The 18,941-nt window shown below is 37.6% G+C and overlaps 2 protein-coding genes across 5 annotated transcripts in view; one reads left to right on the top strand and one right to left on the bottom strand.

Moving 5' to 3' along the window:
• plppr1 (phospholipid phosphatase related 1) overlaps window positions 1–1,885 on the top strand; it is a 68,574-nt gene extending 66,689 nt beyond the window's left edge. For 2 of the 4 annotated variants that reach the window (XM_005729232.2, XM_005729231.2), the window contains exon 8: window positions 48–1,885. In XM_005729232.2, coding sequence (XP_005729289.1) covers window positions 48–95 — 48 coding nt within the window. In that variant the 3' untranslated portion in view covers window positions 96–1,885. The remainder of the gene's footprint in view (window positions 1–47) is intronic. The other 2 variants (XM_005729233.2, XM_005729234.2) reach the window with 2 other exon arrangements.
• Window positions 1,886–4,683: 2,798 nt separating this feature from the next.
• The window catches only part of grin3a (glutamate receptor, ionotropic, N-methyl-D-aspartate 3A), a 53,626-nt gene continuing 39,368 nt past the window's right edge, over window positions 4,684–18,941 (bottom strand). The window contains exons 8-10 of the mRNA XM_005729230.1: window positions 16,498–16,659; window positions 16,164–16,234; window positions 4,684–6,575 (exon numbers count right to left, since the gene is read on the bottom strand). Coding sequence (XP_005729287.1) covers window positions 6,017–6,575; window positions 16,164–16,234; window positions 16,498–16,659 — 792 coding nt within the window. The 3' untranslated portion in view covers window positions 4,684–6,016. The remainder of the gene's footprint in view (window positions 6,576–16,163; window positions 16,235–16,497; window positions 16,660–18,941) is intronic.

The raw sequence follows: 18,941 nt of genomic DNA, 5'->3' as shown, positions 1-18,941 counted from the left end.
AACTTTAATCTCTATGATGCACATTATCTTTCTTCATTAATTGGCAGAATTCCCTCAAGGCCTGCAGCTTAAAGCAAATTCCTCCCCTCAGATAAGGAATTCTGTAATTCTGGAACTTGGTGTCACTGTAATTTATTGCCATGTACTTTTTTTCTACTTTTTCATGCCCTTTTTGGAAGGTCCAAGTGAGGGTGGTGCATAAATCCAAAGATAATTTTCTGTTATCAATAAGTTATTTGGTTAAAAATGTACTCTCCTTCTTTCTTTCTATATCCTTTCTTTCTTTCTTTCTTTCTTTGTTCACTAAGCAATGACACGTGGCAGGCTTGACGTTTGCACTTCACCCCTTTCCTCCTAACCAAATGCACAGAAACTTAACACAGAGCACTCTTGGCACCAGCTGACACGTGATTTCCTCTTCCTTTTCATTTCCACGCTTTCTGTTTCCATCCACTTCATTTCTTTCTTTGTCTTTCTCTACCCCTGTCCCTTTTTTCCCCTCCATACTCCCTCCAACATCCATTTTCAGAACCACTCGGCATCGATGACAGAGGTCACATGACTAAGGGGGCAGCACCGGGTCACGTTTGCGTCTCCACAGCACTTCCAGACACAATGACGAGGACGCATGTCACGTGGCTCCGAATGCTTACAAAAACCACTCCTGATATATCTGTTTAAATCACCTGGGGGACAAAATACACCATGTTTGCAGTGGTTTTCATTTAGTTGGGCTATGCTCAGTTCAACCTCCCAAGGCACACAGATCAGGCAACAATATCACAAATCGCAACATAAGCACAGATTGTTTTTCCAGGTTATTTGAGATCATTGAAACATGGGACATTTTTTTCCTCCAAGGTGTGCTGTTTGTAGTTAGAGGACGGTGTTTTGTACATTTTGTATGAGCGAGTGCCGTAGCCTATCCTAACGATGTTAAAACCTGCACACTTCCTGTCAGCTGGCTCACTCTGTTTTACATCACATCCTGCCGGGTGAAATGCCTTGTCAATCACCACATGTACCCCACTCGGTTAGAAAAATCTGCTATGGAAAAAAAAATATTGATGTTGTTGTTCTGTGGTGTTTGTCATTTGTACAGAAAAAAGACAGAATCCTTCTTTTTATTATCTCTGTACATTAACTGACCATGTCAGGTCATATTTTTTATGGATTTTTGTTAATATGTATGACTATTATGATCCATTTGGACCTGTTTGCCTGCTGTAAACCTGGATATGTTTTGGTATCAGTTGTTTGGGGAACAACTCCTCTCCCCTTAGGAGGAAATGGCAAGGATGAGTCACTGAAATGCTCAGAAAATGTGTTTTTGCACCTGTAGTGACATGTCATCAGGCTAAATATACAAAAATCTGATTGGCTTAAATGCATGGTATCAGTGTGCTTCACCCCAATTTGCAGATTTACTTTGATGTTAACAGGAAGCTCTCTATGGAGAGATCCAGAGGAGCTAGCCCATGCCAGATCCGTGTATAGACTATGCTGGTATGGTTTTCCAATTATATTTACTGAAATTCCAATGGAAGACATCCCTAATAAGTACATGGCGAAAAATATAAGAGATTCTTTTCAAGTGAAACTGAGTAATTTACTTGAGGCCTGGTTAGTCCTCCTCACTGAAAACCAGGCTAATGACTCCTGCTTCACTTTTCCTCCTCGAGGTACCCCTCCCTCTCCCCAACCCACCAGTGGATTGTGATGCAATGTTGTGATTCCATTTCCTATTGGAAGATATGCCCAGCATGAAGAGAGAAGTCAAGATGTTTTATAGATATTACTCATTATCATTGTGATTACAATTGTCTTTTACTTTGAGAACAAAAAAAGGCATTTCAGCTGAAATGCTACATATATTTTCTTTCTTCGTTTGTCCAAAAAAATTAAATAGTCAGTAGCAACAGTGTGTCCTCTTGTGTTTCTTTTTATGTACCCAAACGCTTCAATGAGAATGGTAACTTTTCATTTACTTAGAAAATATGTGACCAACGACAAGGACAATCCATCTTGACAGTCAGTACTTGTAAGTTACCTTGATGCAAGAAGTGTGAAACGTGTCTGTCCTTGTGTTTGTCTGAATATCCAGAGATTTGTTTTCATTACTTACCATTTTTCCCCTGATTTGAGCCTTGCAGTGTCACTTCAGCTGCATACAAATCCTACCTCCTTTGCTGTGTCATCTGCATGCTAAAAATGCAGTCACATTATCCTTCCAGTCAACAAGTTTCTGATTATAGGCCAATGGATAAATGTTGATCTGAGCGATCACAGACTGTTGGACCATTCGCTGTGATGTAACGTGATATAATGTATGAAACTGGATGGGTACCCATTAGATTAATTAATTCTCCAATACCTAAACACTGTGCATCATCATTTCTATGAGTGTGTTACATACTCCTGAATGTTAAAAGTTGAGCCAGTGTTAACTCTTGATTTCATTTGAATAGTAAATAGATGGATTTTTATTTGCAAGATGGAAGTGTAATGCAGTTGGTCCTTAATCACTAAATGTCACTGGATTATTACAGGAACAGCCCAAGGACATATTGCATTCCTAGGTTGAAGAAAACCAAAACAGGTTTGTTATTCAAGATGTTTGAGTTACAGGACAATTTCACTGAACAAACCTTCAGTTCAACCAAAATATTGCAACCATATGCAACAGACTTGCAATCTCATTGCCTTTGAAATGGTTGCTTTCTAGTTAAGCACTAGATCTGCAGCCACTTGCAGTCATTTGCCATCTTCAAGGTGACTTTGGTATGTTAGGATGGCAATAAAACGACAATAAGACAGTCGGTCTACTATCGAAGCTGTCTGTGTTAATACAGTTAATAAACTGTGATAAATTGATGTAAATTGCAAATCTTTTGGTTTCTACATGCACAGAAATTCACATTAACAACTTAAAATCATAGACTTGAAATGTAGAAAATCACACAGGCCTGTAACCAAAATATAACCTGTTGGCAACCCTGTGAGTCAAATAGTCTACTGGAGAGGAGTTGTGCTCATAGACATAGACAGACCGACTAAGATTGATTGATTGATAGGTTGATAAGATTCTGATGAGAAAAAGCCACATATTTCCAGACATATTGAAATATGCTAATATTCACATGTTCACTCAAAGCTTAACATGTTAAACATAAAAGCAGTCAGTTATTCTAAAACAGAGTTGTAAGATTACTGCTTTTAGAGGATATGCATCCCTGGAAACTGAACTCTGAGCTGTTGCAATGATTTGTTTTAGACCATCTGTTTTAACAGAGTGCAGCTACACCAATGACTTCATAGGCATGGTGTCAGTCAGCCTAGAGTTGACTGTGAGTGTATGCTGAGTAAATGTAAACATTAATTAATCTGGCAGTCAGTGTTTGAATCAAGCAATCAACCCTGAGACCATGACCCTAAATTTCGAGTTTAATAAAGAACGTGTACAAGTACACCTTAAGGGTTGTTTTTGAATGAAAAGTTAAGTAAAACGAATGCCGATGACTGAAATTTGAGTCTGATCCTTCATATTGTTGCTTTGGGGGTGAAGCCAGAAGAAAAACGGGATGTTTAAGTGAACCTGTGTTTACACAGGCACTCAAAAAAACACCATGAATATTGCTTTATTCTTCTTTCATGTTATAACTTGTGACAGGCAGCCCTTCTTTTCCCTCACACCACACCCCTGTCCAGCTGCTACCTGTGCTACCTAGAAAAGTGATTAAAATGAGCATAGTTGTGCTAAAACCAGGTTATTTAGCTTCTCTAGTGATTCATCCTGTTACAGCCGCGTCGACTTCACTGATGTTTATGTCATAGCTAAGCAAGGCGTACACGCACAGAGACACAAAGAAAGCTGACGGCTCAGTCTGTGCACTTGCTCTTTTGCTCTGTCAGGTATTCATTTCAGCTGTGACAGCCTGCGCTTACCCTGCAGACACACTGGCTAAATAGATAGGAGCTGTTTGTGTTTGTGTGTGCGGCGGTATTTTACCATGCCGTGTCTTCGTAAAATGTCATCGTTAGCTGTTCTGAGTATGCCTTCCTGTCCAAATTGCTGTCCCCTAGCAATATGAGTGAAGAATAGCAACAACCAAATGTAGTTTTCAAGGTAGGGAACAAACCTCTGAGTGGTTTGAGTTTTTTAAATATATAGCTGCTGTACGTTTTTATAAAATAATCTATTAAAATGAGCTGGAATAAGTAACTACAGGTGAATCTAAATGGTGAAGCTTTTATAAATAAAAAAAAAAAGTCTGGTTTGCAGTGGCTGTCAGCCATTGTTCTCAAGTGTCAATTCACACTTGTCTCTCTTACTGAAGCTGGGGACTCGTAAGTGCAAGGAAATACCTTAAATCCTCTTAAAATCATTGAGCTTTTGGTCTTCCTTTGAGTCACTTGGCAGTAAATCCACTTTGCTGCCAGATATAAATGAGATTAAGGATTCTAAAAAACCTGTTTGAAATAAGTTGTTTTGCAACGAGCAGCGTCAAGGTTTTGGAGGCATAATAACTTAAAACCAAGGTTGAGGTAGGAGCAAGCCTCAGAGTCTTAGCATGCCACACTCTGCTTTCTAATTTGTACAGGAAATCATTTACAGACCTGTAAAATTGAACATTTTTAAGACACTGGGGGAAAAAAGAAATGCAGCAACTAAGATAAGTGCAAAGAAGATATTTAATAACAGAACATGTCCAAACCCAAATGATGCAAGGAAACAGGGCCCCAGAGAGGGAACTGTTGTGTTGTGTTCATTTTTGAATGCAAATCACATTTAATAACGTGTCAGAGTTAAACTAGTGGTCTGTGTTCATACAGTTACTATTTAACAGCTGGCTTAAATGAGGAACTGAAAAGTATGTATTTTGTGTCACAATGTTACAAGAGCACCAGTATGACCTCAAGAGCCTGGACAGAAAGGTTTTGTTTTGGGTCCCTGACCGCGGAAAAAGCTGGAGACTGTTCAATTTAATCCTGTTTTAGGTTTTATGTTGCCAGCTTGCCATTGTTGTGATCTCACTGTGAAATACGTCTATACCCTAACTCAAACTCTGACAAGTTAAGGTGACTTTGTTTATTCAGTGTGCATCAGTGAAGTGCAGGACATTATACAGTGACCCATAAATAAGATTGTGTGTACGCTTATTATAATCCACCATAAAATGTCAACCTGGTGTTCATTACGTATGTAAATGTGTCTTGCGAAAGCTTTATCTTTTTAAAAAAATGATTACATCTAACCACCCGACCGACCCTTTCAAAAGCTTATTAGAGAAAAAATACCCCTAATCAATACAAACATGCTACCAAAAGCAAGAAACATCAATGGTAATAGCTGAAAGATACAAGGTTTCAGCAAGACACACAAACATGAAGACTGAGATGACTGGGTTCAACCTCAGGTCATTTGAAATGCTCAGTGAGTCTTAAAAGACTCAGGTGAATTAGTCTATTAAGCTTAAATACCAAAGAGTCCTCATATCTGTGATCAGGCTTAATGTCATAGCAAGCAAATCTGTACCCTTGGAAAAATGAGGTTTTAGGGGGGGAGGCATGGCAGGGACAAAAGGAAGAAATAAACAGGAAAAAGGTAAAAGAACCAGATAGGCATGAAAAGGAGTTAAAGAATTGTAATATAAGGGAAGTTGAGAGGGGCAAGGAATTACAAAGCTCTTCAGTGCAGTGATACAACAGGACAGATTTGGTTCAAGATCCCTGGTTCGCCCTTATCCAGCACCTCTCATCTAATTCAATCTCATGTTCCAGGAGTGAGAAAATGTCCTACTTGGAATTGCAGAGCAGGATCTGATCACTGCCGAACATTTCAGTGCAGTGTTGAGGGGAGCTCCAGAGCCATAAGGAGGATCCTGCTATTGGAAATCGGTGAGGCTTCTAACTTCAGAACTCAGGCAAGGATTTGTTCCGGGACCCAGCTGAGGTTTTGAAAACTAGTCCAGTGTGTTAACCAGGGTTCTCTTTCCTGGACAAATTGGGACTGGCTTCACAGCTCCGGACATGTGTTTTTGTGTTGTTTAATCTGCTGGTGGGTCTGGGTATACTGAACAAACTGGTTAGACTGGTGTGAAGTGGGCTGACTGGGTGCAGTCTGGTTTGCTTGCTGGTTTTCTGATTGGTACTGTTCAAGCTCTCTCTTCCTCCTCATGGCAGACTGCAGCTGCTGCTTGATTACAAGGATTTGACTCTCCAGTTCTGACAGTTCTTGAACCAGCGGGTTCCGTCCCAGACCTGGACCGCAGTCGCCCACTCCCAAAGCACGGCACTGCCCAGAACTGCCCTGCCCTGGCCCCAGTCCTTGGTCCAAACCCCTTCCTAACAGGTCAGAGCGACCATTAGAGGTAGTTACTATAGGCAGGGGTTTCTCCAGCAGAGGGAGAGAGTGGGGATGAGGGAGGGGAGAAGGGGGCGGTGGAGGAGGGAGATCCTGGGATGACGGGCATTCCAGGTCGTTTTGCATCTCTTGTGGAAGGATCCTTCGCCTGTTGCAGTAGGACGACTCTGCAGGATTCCAAGGCGCAGACTGGTTGTTTCCCTCATTGCACCTGGAAATAGGAGAAACCTTCATCAGTTCATCTGACTGCATGTTTACTGCACAATATAAAGCGCCTTGAGGCGACTTTTGTTGCCATTTGGCGCTATATAAATAAAATTGAATTGAATTGAAATGTTTCCAGTCTGAATCCAATATAAAATCAAGGCATCAGCTATGGCTAAACCATGAGTTGCCACTGCACACACAATTCTGAACGTGTTATATGACAAACAGCAATTTACACAGAGCTGGACTGAAAGAGTTGAACAATTTCTAGAAGATTGCTTACGGGGGTAAAGACTGGAAATGATTGCTATGGGGGTTACATTGAGTCTTGGAAGAATAGCAGTGTGACTGCTTACTAAGAAATAGTTTTTCGCTTTTCCTTAAATATGTCATTACATGAAAAGGGTGTTCTTTGGGTATTGTCCTGTTTATTGTTTGTTTTGTCTACACAAGCACCACGTTCTTAGGGATGACTTATGGCTCTGCTGGCTGATCAGTAGACAACATTTAAATATCATTTTTGAATCATCATGAAACTTTGGACATTTGTTTAACATAGTTGAATCCTACTGACTGTGGTATTCGAATAAGAGACATTGCTTTTATTCTTGAGATAGCACCTTTCTACTCTACCTGAGCAGTCAAAGCGTTTTACACAACTTGCCTCATCCATTCATACCACTTTTTTTCAATGAATTTTTCTACGTAAGTGCTTTTTATCTAGCATTCAAACACATCGCTCCTCTGAATGCATTGGAGAGCAATTTGCAGTTAGTATCTTGCTCAAGGATCCTTGGCATGCAGTACTACAAGAGTGTGAGTATGGTAATATACTGATGTTTTTTCTAGCAGGCAGACAAAATCTTCTCATGTGGTGCATAAAAGATAATAGTTTTTTTTTTATTACTTAATTTTTAATAAAGGTTTTACATATTTTTTACAACAGAAAAGGAACACAACAAACAAACAAAAACAACAGTAACAAAACAAGCAGTCGACTGAAAAACAGTTTTTTCCCTACAAAGCAATTCTGGCAGTGAGAACATGACTTTATATTCATGAATTGACAACACATCTACAGATGTAAGAGCAGCCTCGGCGAGGCATACAGAAGTTTATATAGATGTGAGTAGGCACAAACAGGAATTAAAAATAAATAAATCCCATTCTAATTTCAGATAGATTTCAACCACTTGTCCCATGTTGTGGTATAAATATTATCTTGCAACCTTAACAAAAAGGTAAGTTTTTCCATTTTATGAATCTCCTCCACAACGCTCAACCAGTCGTCCAGAACAGGGGGGTCAGTACAGAGCCACTTACGAGTAATTGCTTTTTTCGCTGCAGCAGTAGCTGCATTTGAATAAAGCACCAAATCCACACTTTTAAGCTTAAATTTCAAAACTTACATTTAACTACTGATTTTATCTACTGTTCTGATTCTATCTGTTTTGATTTTATATACTGTTTTGTTTGTTTGTTAATTAGTTTGTTTGTTTGCTTGTTTTAATCAATTTTAAATCATGCTTTTTATTTGTTTTTGTTTCTAATGTCTCTGTAAAGCACTTTGAATCACCTTGTTGTTGAATTGTGCTATACAAATAAACTTGCCTTGCCTTGCCTAGCATTAAGAATCTTCAGGAGATATTTGTTATTGCTTGTTAATTCTTCGGGTAAGTCTCCTAAATAAAATGTTATGAAGGGCCGTTAGTCTGTTCTATCTTTGATATAACATCTTCCCAAAATTTAGAAAGTTTTCGACAAGACCAGAATATGTGGGTATGGTTTGCAACAGTTTCCCCACACAAGCCAGATAAGCAATGTAAAAGATGCCAAGGGGTTCAGTTCTTTCTGACAAGCTGTTGCCAGTTTCTGATCTCCTATCAGGGCTTGTATTGAAATGACCCCGCACATATTCTCAATGTCTTTCCATCGGGCCCCACAAGTATCATCACACCATTGTATAACTATTTTGAGTTGAGCAGCAAGGTAGTAATCTCGGAGACTTGGGAGGGAGAAGCCGCCTTTATCTTTATGAATTAATAATGTGCTATATTTAATTCTAGGTTTTCCGCCCGCTCCAAATAAATCAAGATATTTGTTTGTCCCAGTCATGGAACTGAGATTTGGGGATTTTGATAGGTAGAGACATAAACAGATACAGTAGGACTAAAAGATGATAGATTTTTAAAGCGATTCTGTAGTATTTCTGTCACGGTCCTGGGTCTTATGACCCAGTGTTTTGAGTTTGAGTTCATTTTGATGTTTATAGTTTATGTTAAGCCCTTCAGGTTTTCTAAGTTCATTTGTTACCATGTCTAGGTGATTTTAGTTCTTATTTCATGTTTCCAACCCATGTTAAGTCTCCCCTGCTCTTCATGTGTTTCATGTCTGTGTCTTACGTTGTCAAGTTCTGGTTGTCATGTCTGCGTTTCATTATATTTCCTGTTTTATTTTGGCAGGAGTCGTGTGTTCTTGGTTCTTTGTATTTTAGCTTCACTGCTCCTGTCATTAGGTTCATGTTAGTCAGCTGTTTCCTCATGTGTCTCCACTTCCCCTGATCACCTCATGTGTGTATTTAAGCCCTTTGTTTTCTGCATGCCATTGTCGGGTCGTCTGTTTACCTCACCTCAGTCATAGGTCTAGTTTTCGTCTGTTATTTCCACCTCAGTCATAGTTATAGTTTTTGGTCTCAGTACCGTTTAGTATTTTGTTTCTTAGTGTCTTGTCAGTTTACTTTGGTTTCCTGGTTTACTTCTGCCGTCATCTAATAAAGGATCACTTTTTCTGTTCAAACTTCAACTCCTCGTCCTCATCTGCTTTTGGGTCCTGTTTCCATTACACACCGGCGCACCCCGCCGTGACAATTTCAGGTCATTCCAGGTAATGAGGACCAAACCCTCCTCATTTAATTGCCTTTTGCCTCCCTAAGGAAATGCCGGTATATCTATCCTGTTAAGCCCGTGTACATTTCTTGGTAAAATGAAACAAAACAAAAAATTTTTTTTAAGAAAAGCTGTGGGTGGATATTAGCTTGGCTTAAGGCCTTGCCAGTATATAAAGACACCTTGACTAACTAGCAGCCAGATGCTGCAGATCAAATGCACTTGATTATCTGACCAATAGCAAGTGTGACCACCACTAGTTTGGTTCAGTGGAGCATTCAGGCGTGTTGCCACAGTCTTCCCAGGATGGGCGCGACAGCAAATTCACCCCAAGTCATACCTTCAAATGTTCATGTTCATGTACATCTTAATGTCAGTATGACAGTACAATAAGATTAAAAAAACAAGTAAGTAAGAGGCTGATTGATTGATTGTTTTTGGAATTTCTTAAAGTACATCTCATTATCGGACTGGCTGAATGGTTATATTGCCAATTCAGTTTTGTCAGAACTTTGAACCTGGTGTTCAAGTTTGAAAAACCACAGGAATAGCAGCAACTCACCAAATAATATTTGGCAGATGCTTGGATCCAGTCTTATGCACAAGTTTTTTAATGAATAGGCTATCGCCACATGTAGGTACTGAACACAAAAAAAAGAAGACATTGCCAGAGCTCAATATAGAAGTCAAATTCATGTCCAATTAATTTCCTCTGCCACCAGCCCTGATCCCCAAAACCTTTCCTATCCAACCCCAGGTCCACTGTGATCTTTGCGCTAACAAGCACTAGCAGCAGTAATGTGGACTGAAGGTCCAGAGAGACATTACTTTGACACAACACCACGGATTTCATGTTCATTTGCACTTTTAACATGTATTAGCTTACAAATCCTCTCCTTTCCTCCCTCCCCCCTTTTGCTGTCCTCCATTCTTAGTAGCACTATGATCCTTAATCATTGTCCAATGTACATCATTCCTCTTGCCTTTTAAAAATCATTTAATATCACGTAACAAGCAACGTAGAAGGATAACAAACAAGAAAATATTAATTCACAATTCAAAGAGGTTTGACTAGCACTTCAAAGCTACACAACCTCTGAAGAACATGTAACTGTAGTTCACCTTGGTGATATGTCAGTTTCTTTGATTGTACTATGAAAATAAACCCATGTTGAAAAAGATTAAAAAGGCATGTAAAAAAAACACAGCAAGAACTTAATAGGAAGAAGATAGAAATAAAGGCATTTACACTACATAAATGAGAAGTTGAGAAGATGAGTGTTCTGTTATCACTGGAGAAAATACCACTGTGTCCTTGCTTTTATGCTTCACCAACCATGGAAATGTTTGCTAGAGGCTGAGGTTGCCCTTATCATTTAAACTGATTTTGTAAATTTAGCTATTATTCCATTGTTTAGTTCAGTTAATATATAATAAGCTTCATTTATTTCTTCATTGTCTACTATTGATTTATTAAAGATTATGAGCTGTTTGGTTAAGTTAGAGAATTAAAAGCCAAGGGAAATATTCAGTGTTACAATTTAAAGAAGCACACAATTTTTGTAAAATATGCATTTAACAAAATTATATTTATGATTCAAAATACAAAAAGTCAAGTTAAGAAAACATATTTTATGTATACAAACTGTAGTCCATAATAAAAATACCTCAGATTGCCTTAACTGTCTGCTCTTTATTACTGAAGATGAAAATACAACTTTAAAGTATATTAAGAACCAATAAAACATATTCCCTCTCAACTCCAATGTTTGCTGTAGGCCTTATTGAACTTGAAGTCTAACAAAAGAACAACATTTCTTTTCTTTTCCTTTCCAAAAAGAAACTTTTTAAAATCTACTGGACCACCTCTGCAAGCTGAAAAAAAAAAACTAACATGATTTTATTAAAGCAGTGAAGATGAGATACTCTCATCACACAAAGTAAAGCCTAACAGACGAGCTCTTTGAATCAAAGGAATTTTCACTTGGCGATAAAAAAGTAACAAGGAGAATTTAATCTGATACTCCAGACATCAAAAGAGACTAAAGCTGACACACAACATGAAAAGAGTTGTTTTTAATTTTATTAAATTCATATGTGCATCTTTTTGACAGGAGGACACCTGCACTTGTGTCTGCAGTAAAAGATGGAACATTTTGAAGTCTTGAGATAATCATGGAAGTTTCAGCATTTACAAATGTAACCAGTAGGACGTTCTTCAACTATTCTATAACTATTACATTCTATACAGGTCAAATTTGACTAATTTTAATGTTTGAAATAAGTAAAAAATAAAACAAATTTCATCCTTTAAACCAGTCTTTTTCCAAAGTGACCCAAAATACACAAAAAATTTTATATTTTAATTTTTCATACTGTTTTACAAATGTTAAAAATTTGTGTACACTGCTCAAAAAAGAACACCTTAAAAACAATGAAAATTATGCTGCATATTCTGACATTGACTAATGCATTAACGTTATATTATTGTTGATTTAATATTTAAAATTAGCTTTTTTTTAAAAATATTATAGCATTAAGCACAGTGTTTAACATGGTTATATGATAAACCCCATAAAAGTAGATAAAATATATTTGAATCGTCACAGCTGTTATCTTTTTATCTTTTGGTAAAACAGGAAATTATGTTACTTGAAAATAGATGTATGTATGCATATCAATTGATATATATTTCCAATTTCGGTTTAAACACTTATTATGAAGGAATTCTGGGCCAGATCAAAATGGAACTGGAGAATACTGTGAAGGCAGGAAATATGACCAGTATGTAAGTTCTGAACGAAGTGAGATATTCACAGGTAGGTCCCCGGTGTGTTTGAGAACATTTAGATTGAAAGAAATAGAGGTATGAGGTCTTTGCACTGTCAGCACTAAAGCATTTGTGGAAAATTAAGGCTTTTAAGCCAAAGGTAAAATAAAAGGAGTCAGTTTATAGACTTGTATACTTTAATGTTAACTGACATATATTATCCTTCTTTTCTGCTTATATTATTGATTATTTATTGTTTGTTTTAAAGCACTTCCACTGCTCTGAAAAGTGTGAGATAAATAAAGATGATTCTTTTTCATTAGTATTCTACAGCATTTCCTCCTTTCGCATTAACTAAAAAGCTGGATTCCTTCATTGTTTATCCATCCATCTAAGCAATTTTCCTTGATTTGGTATTCAGGGTGTTAACTCTGAGAGCAGCCCCTTCATCTTTTATGAATTGGTACAATGATTGAAACAGTGTTCACACCATTTCAATGGAAAATATATGAACACAGATTTTACTTTTTTTGCCCTTGTAGAAATTACCACCATGCAGTGACCCACAAAATATAATGCTCATCAAGGTCAGAAAAAAAAAAGTGCAACATAATGTGTGCAACTCACACTGAAGTCATGTCAAAATTCGAATCATTATTTTTCTGCAACATTCGAACGTGTTCTTCACATAGCACACATTTTTATTCATTTTCTCCAGCCTGAGAAAACTTTCCTCTATAATAATGTGCTGGATCTATGCTTTAAAATCAAGATGTATGTATAGAAAGACTGTTGTTTCCATGTGTAGTTATTTAAGTTTGGGAAAGTTGCACACCTTTGGTTTTGGAGTGTTATGTTCCGGTTCAAGTCATTTCCTGTTATATTTTGTAATCATTAGTCTTTGTGTATTCTAATCAGTTTTACTTCCTCCCTTTAGTAGTTTTCCATCCTTGATAATTATAATCTATGACCTGATTAATCTGACCGGCGTTGCTTTCTACATCCATTCCCAAACTACCAATTACTCTTCTGTGTCCAATTACTTAATCACTCACCCCAGTATATATACACCCATTTGTTCTCCCACATTGTCTTGTTACTACTAGTCCAGTTTTCCTGTACCTTTTTTTCTGGAGTTCCTGGTGTTTTTATTTGTTTCGGCCCACGTTTTTAGTCTCTGGTTTCCTCTTGTATGATATTTTGTCATGTTTTTGCATTTTGCCTGCCCCATGTCTGCATTACTTGTGCTTCAATGCTGTCTTTCTGTGTATTACCACTGGTTGGATTAAAAGGTTAGATTTTTGGTCCTCCTCCAGTGAAATTCTCACAACCCTTCCAACATATATGAAAAGCCAAAAGCAGAAAGATTCAAAGAATGATCAATGATAACTGACATTAAGTGACACATTACATAAAAAAGAAGCTGGGGTAGAGTTTGGTTGCAAAGCTTGAAGTGTGAAGTTAAAATTACCTAAACAGCACACCCTGCAAGAGATTTGCCAAATGCATATGACTGAACTATTAGCTTGATTTTGTTTCCAGCCTGAACTAAAGATGCCCTCGATTTGAATTATATTCTTTATATGAGAGGCCAAAACAAAACTTGGACACACCAAAACAGCATCCGATAGTATTGAAAATCACAACTTCCAGTACTTGCAGTTATTTTTCTATCTTATGTCAATCAGTGAAGTTTTCTCATCCTACTTCCGCTTATCTGCAGCAGTTCTCGAAGCTAAAAAGATTTTTTTTTAATTGCATTTTATTCACCAGTAACTTTTATTTTCCAAGCCCGTATATCAGTACAGATGTTTCTATCGACAGTCAAAACAAGACACACGCAGCTTGCTCTATGCTGAGGTCAGAGGGTGTCTTTTATTAAGCAAAATATAGAATCGCTGCATTGGACTACAGCGTAGAACACCAGTCTCAAGTAAATTACTTTAAAACTAGCTTACAGTTTTTTTGTCTCTTATTTTGACCTGTGTCAGCAGGTTTTTAAAAACATGCCACAAATTCCATCTAAGCACATGTCAGCCATGGCATGAATCATATCTACATTTTAAATTTTCCTAAATGAGACAGTGGGATTAGAAAATGAAAACCCTACTCAGATAAAAACAAAATAAAATAAAATAATGCATATTAAATGGAAGGCCACAAAAAAAGAAAACTGTAAATAAAATGATATGAAATACAATGTTAAATAAGTGTACTGGTTATTAAAAAAACCCCCAACTAATTTACGTAATTTTAGTATTAGGTATTAAAGAGACGGAACAATTCTCCACTACTGAAACAGAGTATTGTAGCTCAATTGTAACTGATATCATTGGTGTATTCAGAGCGACAGATAATCCTATTTTAGCCTGGCTGTCAGTCATTGCCAGAGCTTCATGACCTTAACACTGTGCTTGATACCAAAGCATGCAATCTTAACTGGCCATCCGAGAATATTTCACGGTATTACAGACACTGCTGCTAATTATCTCACACAGACAGTGTTCTCTGCTGTCTTTGGGTTTTCCTACATCCCAGTTAACACACTTAGGAAATGAAATGTGCTATAGCTTCATCCTAAGTAGTAGTGATTTCCAATTTAATTTCCATCCATGTGTTCCATTTGGTCATCCTGTATAGCGATTTTCAGTACCATACAGTACAGACTAGGACTGATAATGATGCATTTTTGTATCGTTTCGCACAGTTTAATTCTAACTGAAACTGTCTAGAGTATAAAATCCTGCACGGGAAGATCTGATTTCAGTGCTCTGATTGCACAAAAGACACTTTTGACACACAAGTTTTTCGGCAGAGCACTGACAATGAGACGGTAATAATTTCTGACTCTTAGACAGCATGCAGAATAACTTGATTGAATGAGTATAATTATGCAAGAGTAGGCAATCCATCCTCATTACCACAGGCATCCCTCACATGGCCTCGGCTCCATAATTATTAAGTGTATTTAATCCTTACTTTAAGTGCTCCACCTGAGTGTGCTCTCAGTGTGGAGTGAGTGGTAGATGTGACTGAACTATACTATAAAATGGAACTTTATTTTGCTTCTAAGGGGAGACCAAGTAAATCCAAATCAAGACAAAGGGTGGTGGTATGATTAGATGCTTGATGGCTAAATGTGAAAAGGGCAGGGCTACGCTATGGCACACAGTATCAAAGTGTATGCAACTAATATGTATTAATATGTGCAATTAAATGGCCCCATGCAAAGGACACTGAAAGTGCCTACATAAAGACGCTTTCATGATTTACTGATTCTCCCTTTCTCACCCACTGTTTTCAACAATACCACGTGACGTCAGCGTGAGATTATTTTCTCAATTTCCCTCACTGATAATTGGCTTCCAACAGATTGACCTTTCTATTTAGTTTTTGATTAAAAATGGGTCCCTTAACTTACATTTGGATATTAATTGATGTCACTTACTGTTCAGCTTATAATTTGGCCAATGCACCATTTAACTTTCAAATATTGGCGTCTTACAGGAACACCTTGTTTGCATTTTTAGTCTCAGTCAATGTGGTCTATTTAAGCATGCATCACATTTAGGAGCATTTTTCATCTTCGTTTGTAATATGTAACTATGTTATTGTGTTTAAAAATCCAAAGTGATGGGAAAATAAGCAGCATTTAATAAAAAATTCTTACATCACACCTGCGAAAAACAGCAAAAACAACAAAAAATGGTATAAAGTGTTTAAAATGGATCTGTTGCACCATATACTGATTTTTTTTGTAATGTACCGATGAAGATAACAAACAAATGTTCCAAACAATTCATAAATAATTACAACACATATGTGCTCAGATCAGATTCAGATCAGTCACGTAGGGATGGATGTTTCATCAAGTATAGATGATGAAAGACCAAACTGAAATAATACAATGCCCACACTTTAAAGACAATAACAGTACCTCTTTTCAGGCTTTGTAATAGTCGGTAGTTTGTCATCTGTGAAGACTGAGTTGAGGGCCCGGTGTAATCTCTGGAAAACAAGCAACAACATGTGCTTACTGTAAATGATGTGTCTGATTTTTAAGTGTCTGAAAGACTTTACCATAAGCAGCAACAACAAAGCAAGAACAAAAAACAAATGCACAAAATTTGCAAAACCAGAAACTGTAGATAAAAACTATTCATTTTATAAATCTTATTTTTCGTACTTGCTTGCACAAACTATTTTTAAATTATAGTGTGACCACAGTCACGGTCACCACATGTGTGTTTGAGTGTGAGTCTGGTCCATACCTGGCTTGTGTGTAGCCAGTATTTGAAGCGTGGCTCCTTGACCCTTGGGATCACCAGCTTGTACACAATGTGTTCCGCTATGGTGGTCAGCAAAGATAAAGCCACGCCCACACACAACATCACAAACAGACCAGAAAAATGCTTTATACCCATCTGCAGCGTCTGGAGAGAAAGAAATGAGACAATCAGTATATGATAGAGAAGCTTGAGAAAGTGAAAAGGTGGGAAGGATAAAGGAGGTTATACAGGGAGTGTGTGTATACAGATATGCATATGGAGAAGCAGATGTTTAAAAACAATCCATGAACAGTCAAGTGAAACAGATTGTTTTCGCAGGATGCTATGCAACGGACTATAAAAGTAAAGGCTTTGGCAATTTACTGGTCTGGAGCATTCAGTTGTTTGTTAACACAATGACACAATCTTCCCATGAGTGGATGCCCCAGCAGAATTACCCAGAGGTCAGACCTTGCAAGCTCAGAGAAACTGCAAAAAACCCAGGAGCAATACCTCAAATGTTACAGCCTCCAGTTAGCACATTAAATATTAAAGTTCATGACAGTATGATTTAAAAAAAAAAAAAATGAACAAGTGTGTGTTTGGAAGTGTTGCAAGCCTCTTCTCTCTAAAAAGAACATGGTAGCACTGTTTATGCTTGCAAAACGGAATCTGAAGAAACCACAAGACGTCTGGATCAATGTCCTTTGAACAGATGAGACCAAAACAAAGATGTTTGGCAAAAAACAAACAAATCGTATCGGCACAAACACCTCTGTCAAGCACAACACTTTAGTGATGATGATTTGGTGGTTGGTGGTTGGTGGTTTTGCAGCCACAGGACCCCTGCACCAAACTATTCTAGAGCCAAATGCTAGGCAATCTGATGAACTGCTGAAGCTTCACTTCGGCCATGCAACAGGGCAATGATCTCAGTACAATGAAGCATAGAACATTGACAACAGAAAGAATCAAGGTGTTGCAATGACCCAGTATAAGTCACACAACAGTGTGAGGGGATTACAAAGTCATATAGAAAACAAGTACTTTAAGTTATTCCTGCTAAAGATGGTTTTATAAGTAACTGAATCTGTAATTTAGGGTGTACTTAGATTTTCACAGGACTGCATAGAGTCCTCTTATTCATATGACAGTAAATGACTTTAAGCTTTATACTTATATCTTGAAATTCTCATTGTCTAATTATTTGAGACACACAATGCAATAAATAATATATTAAATGTATTGCTTACATGGGATTCATATGGATTATTAGCTTATTTTGCTCATAAAAAGAAACTGAGGGCAAAATTAAGGGCGATAGCCTCCAAATATCATTACGAAGTCAGTCACAGGTAAAAATTGCTTGTTTCATTTAAATAAAAACAGAATAATTTTTCAGAGGACTGGAAATCTGAAGTAAGACCACCTTGCATTTACAAACTCAGGGCAAACACGTCATGAAATTAATTTTAAATCTCTTGGAACAAGTTTTCTCATTCTTCTGAAATATAAGAGAATCCCTCTGGGATATCACACTTTCGATCAGATTGTGATTGCCTCCTTCACATCTTAATTTACACTCGTTCTGTTCTAAATGTGTCCATATTATTGTGCGAGTCTGTACATGTAGCCATCTACAAATGTGATATAACACTTTGCTTAACTGACCACTTGTTGCAGTTACTGCAGTTACATATATTCTCATAAGGATCTTTTTAGTGCTGAGTGTGCAATAGCTTTTTGATACTGGGGCAGCTGCAGTGATTACATTATAAAGTCATGTTGGTGAAGAATACATGATGGATTAAATTTATCAATGCATTTTTGTGACTTGGCACGCTAGCAGTAATGAAATTTTGGACGGTGGAAGATAATGATTCCTGAGAAGTTGTTGAATAAAGAGAATAGTAACCTTTGGCTGTGCTGGCATACATTTTAAACTCTATAGAAATCCATTGGGATAGGGGAAAAACTACTGCGGTATCCTTCAAATTCAAGATGAGCTCACTGTATATATGTGACGTTAATCTGATCTAAGGCTACTGTCACACTGCAGGTCTTAATGCTCAATCCCATTTTTTGATCAAATCCGATTTTTTTTGTCTGGTTGTTCATACTACAAAGGAAATATGACAGCAAACGCTCTCTAGTGTGAACGGTTCACGGCCCTCAAAGCGGCCCGCATGCGCAAAAGAAGACGTCACACACAACGCCTTCTGTTTGCGGAAGCAAAAATGGCGGCTACAGAGCTAGTAGGTGTTGTCGCAGCAGTCTATCAATTCCTGCACAGTCGTAACCGACAGAATTTTGAGAAATAAATTAGAGAGAGAAGGACACTGAGAAATTAAGAGAGCCCGTGCTATAACAATGGCCGCCATGCTTTCTCATTTGTTTTCTCTAGCGCTGATAATTGGTGTCTGTCTTGTGTCAGTGACGTAAAAGAC

This window comes from Pundamilia nyererei, unplaced genomic scaffold (genome assembly GCF_000239375.1).
Source record: "Pundamilia nyererei isolate P.nyererei 1_Seehausen unplaced genomic scaffold, PunNye1.0 scaffold00032, whole genome shotgun sequence".
Classification (NCBI taxonomy): Eukaryota; Metazoa; Chordata; class Actinopteri; order Cichliformes; family Cichlidae; genus Pundamilia; species Pundamilia nyererei.
This window is presented reverse-complemented; position numbering and strand designations above follow the sequence as displayed.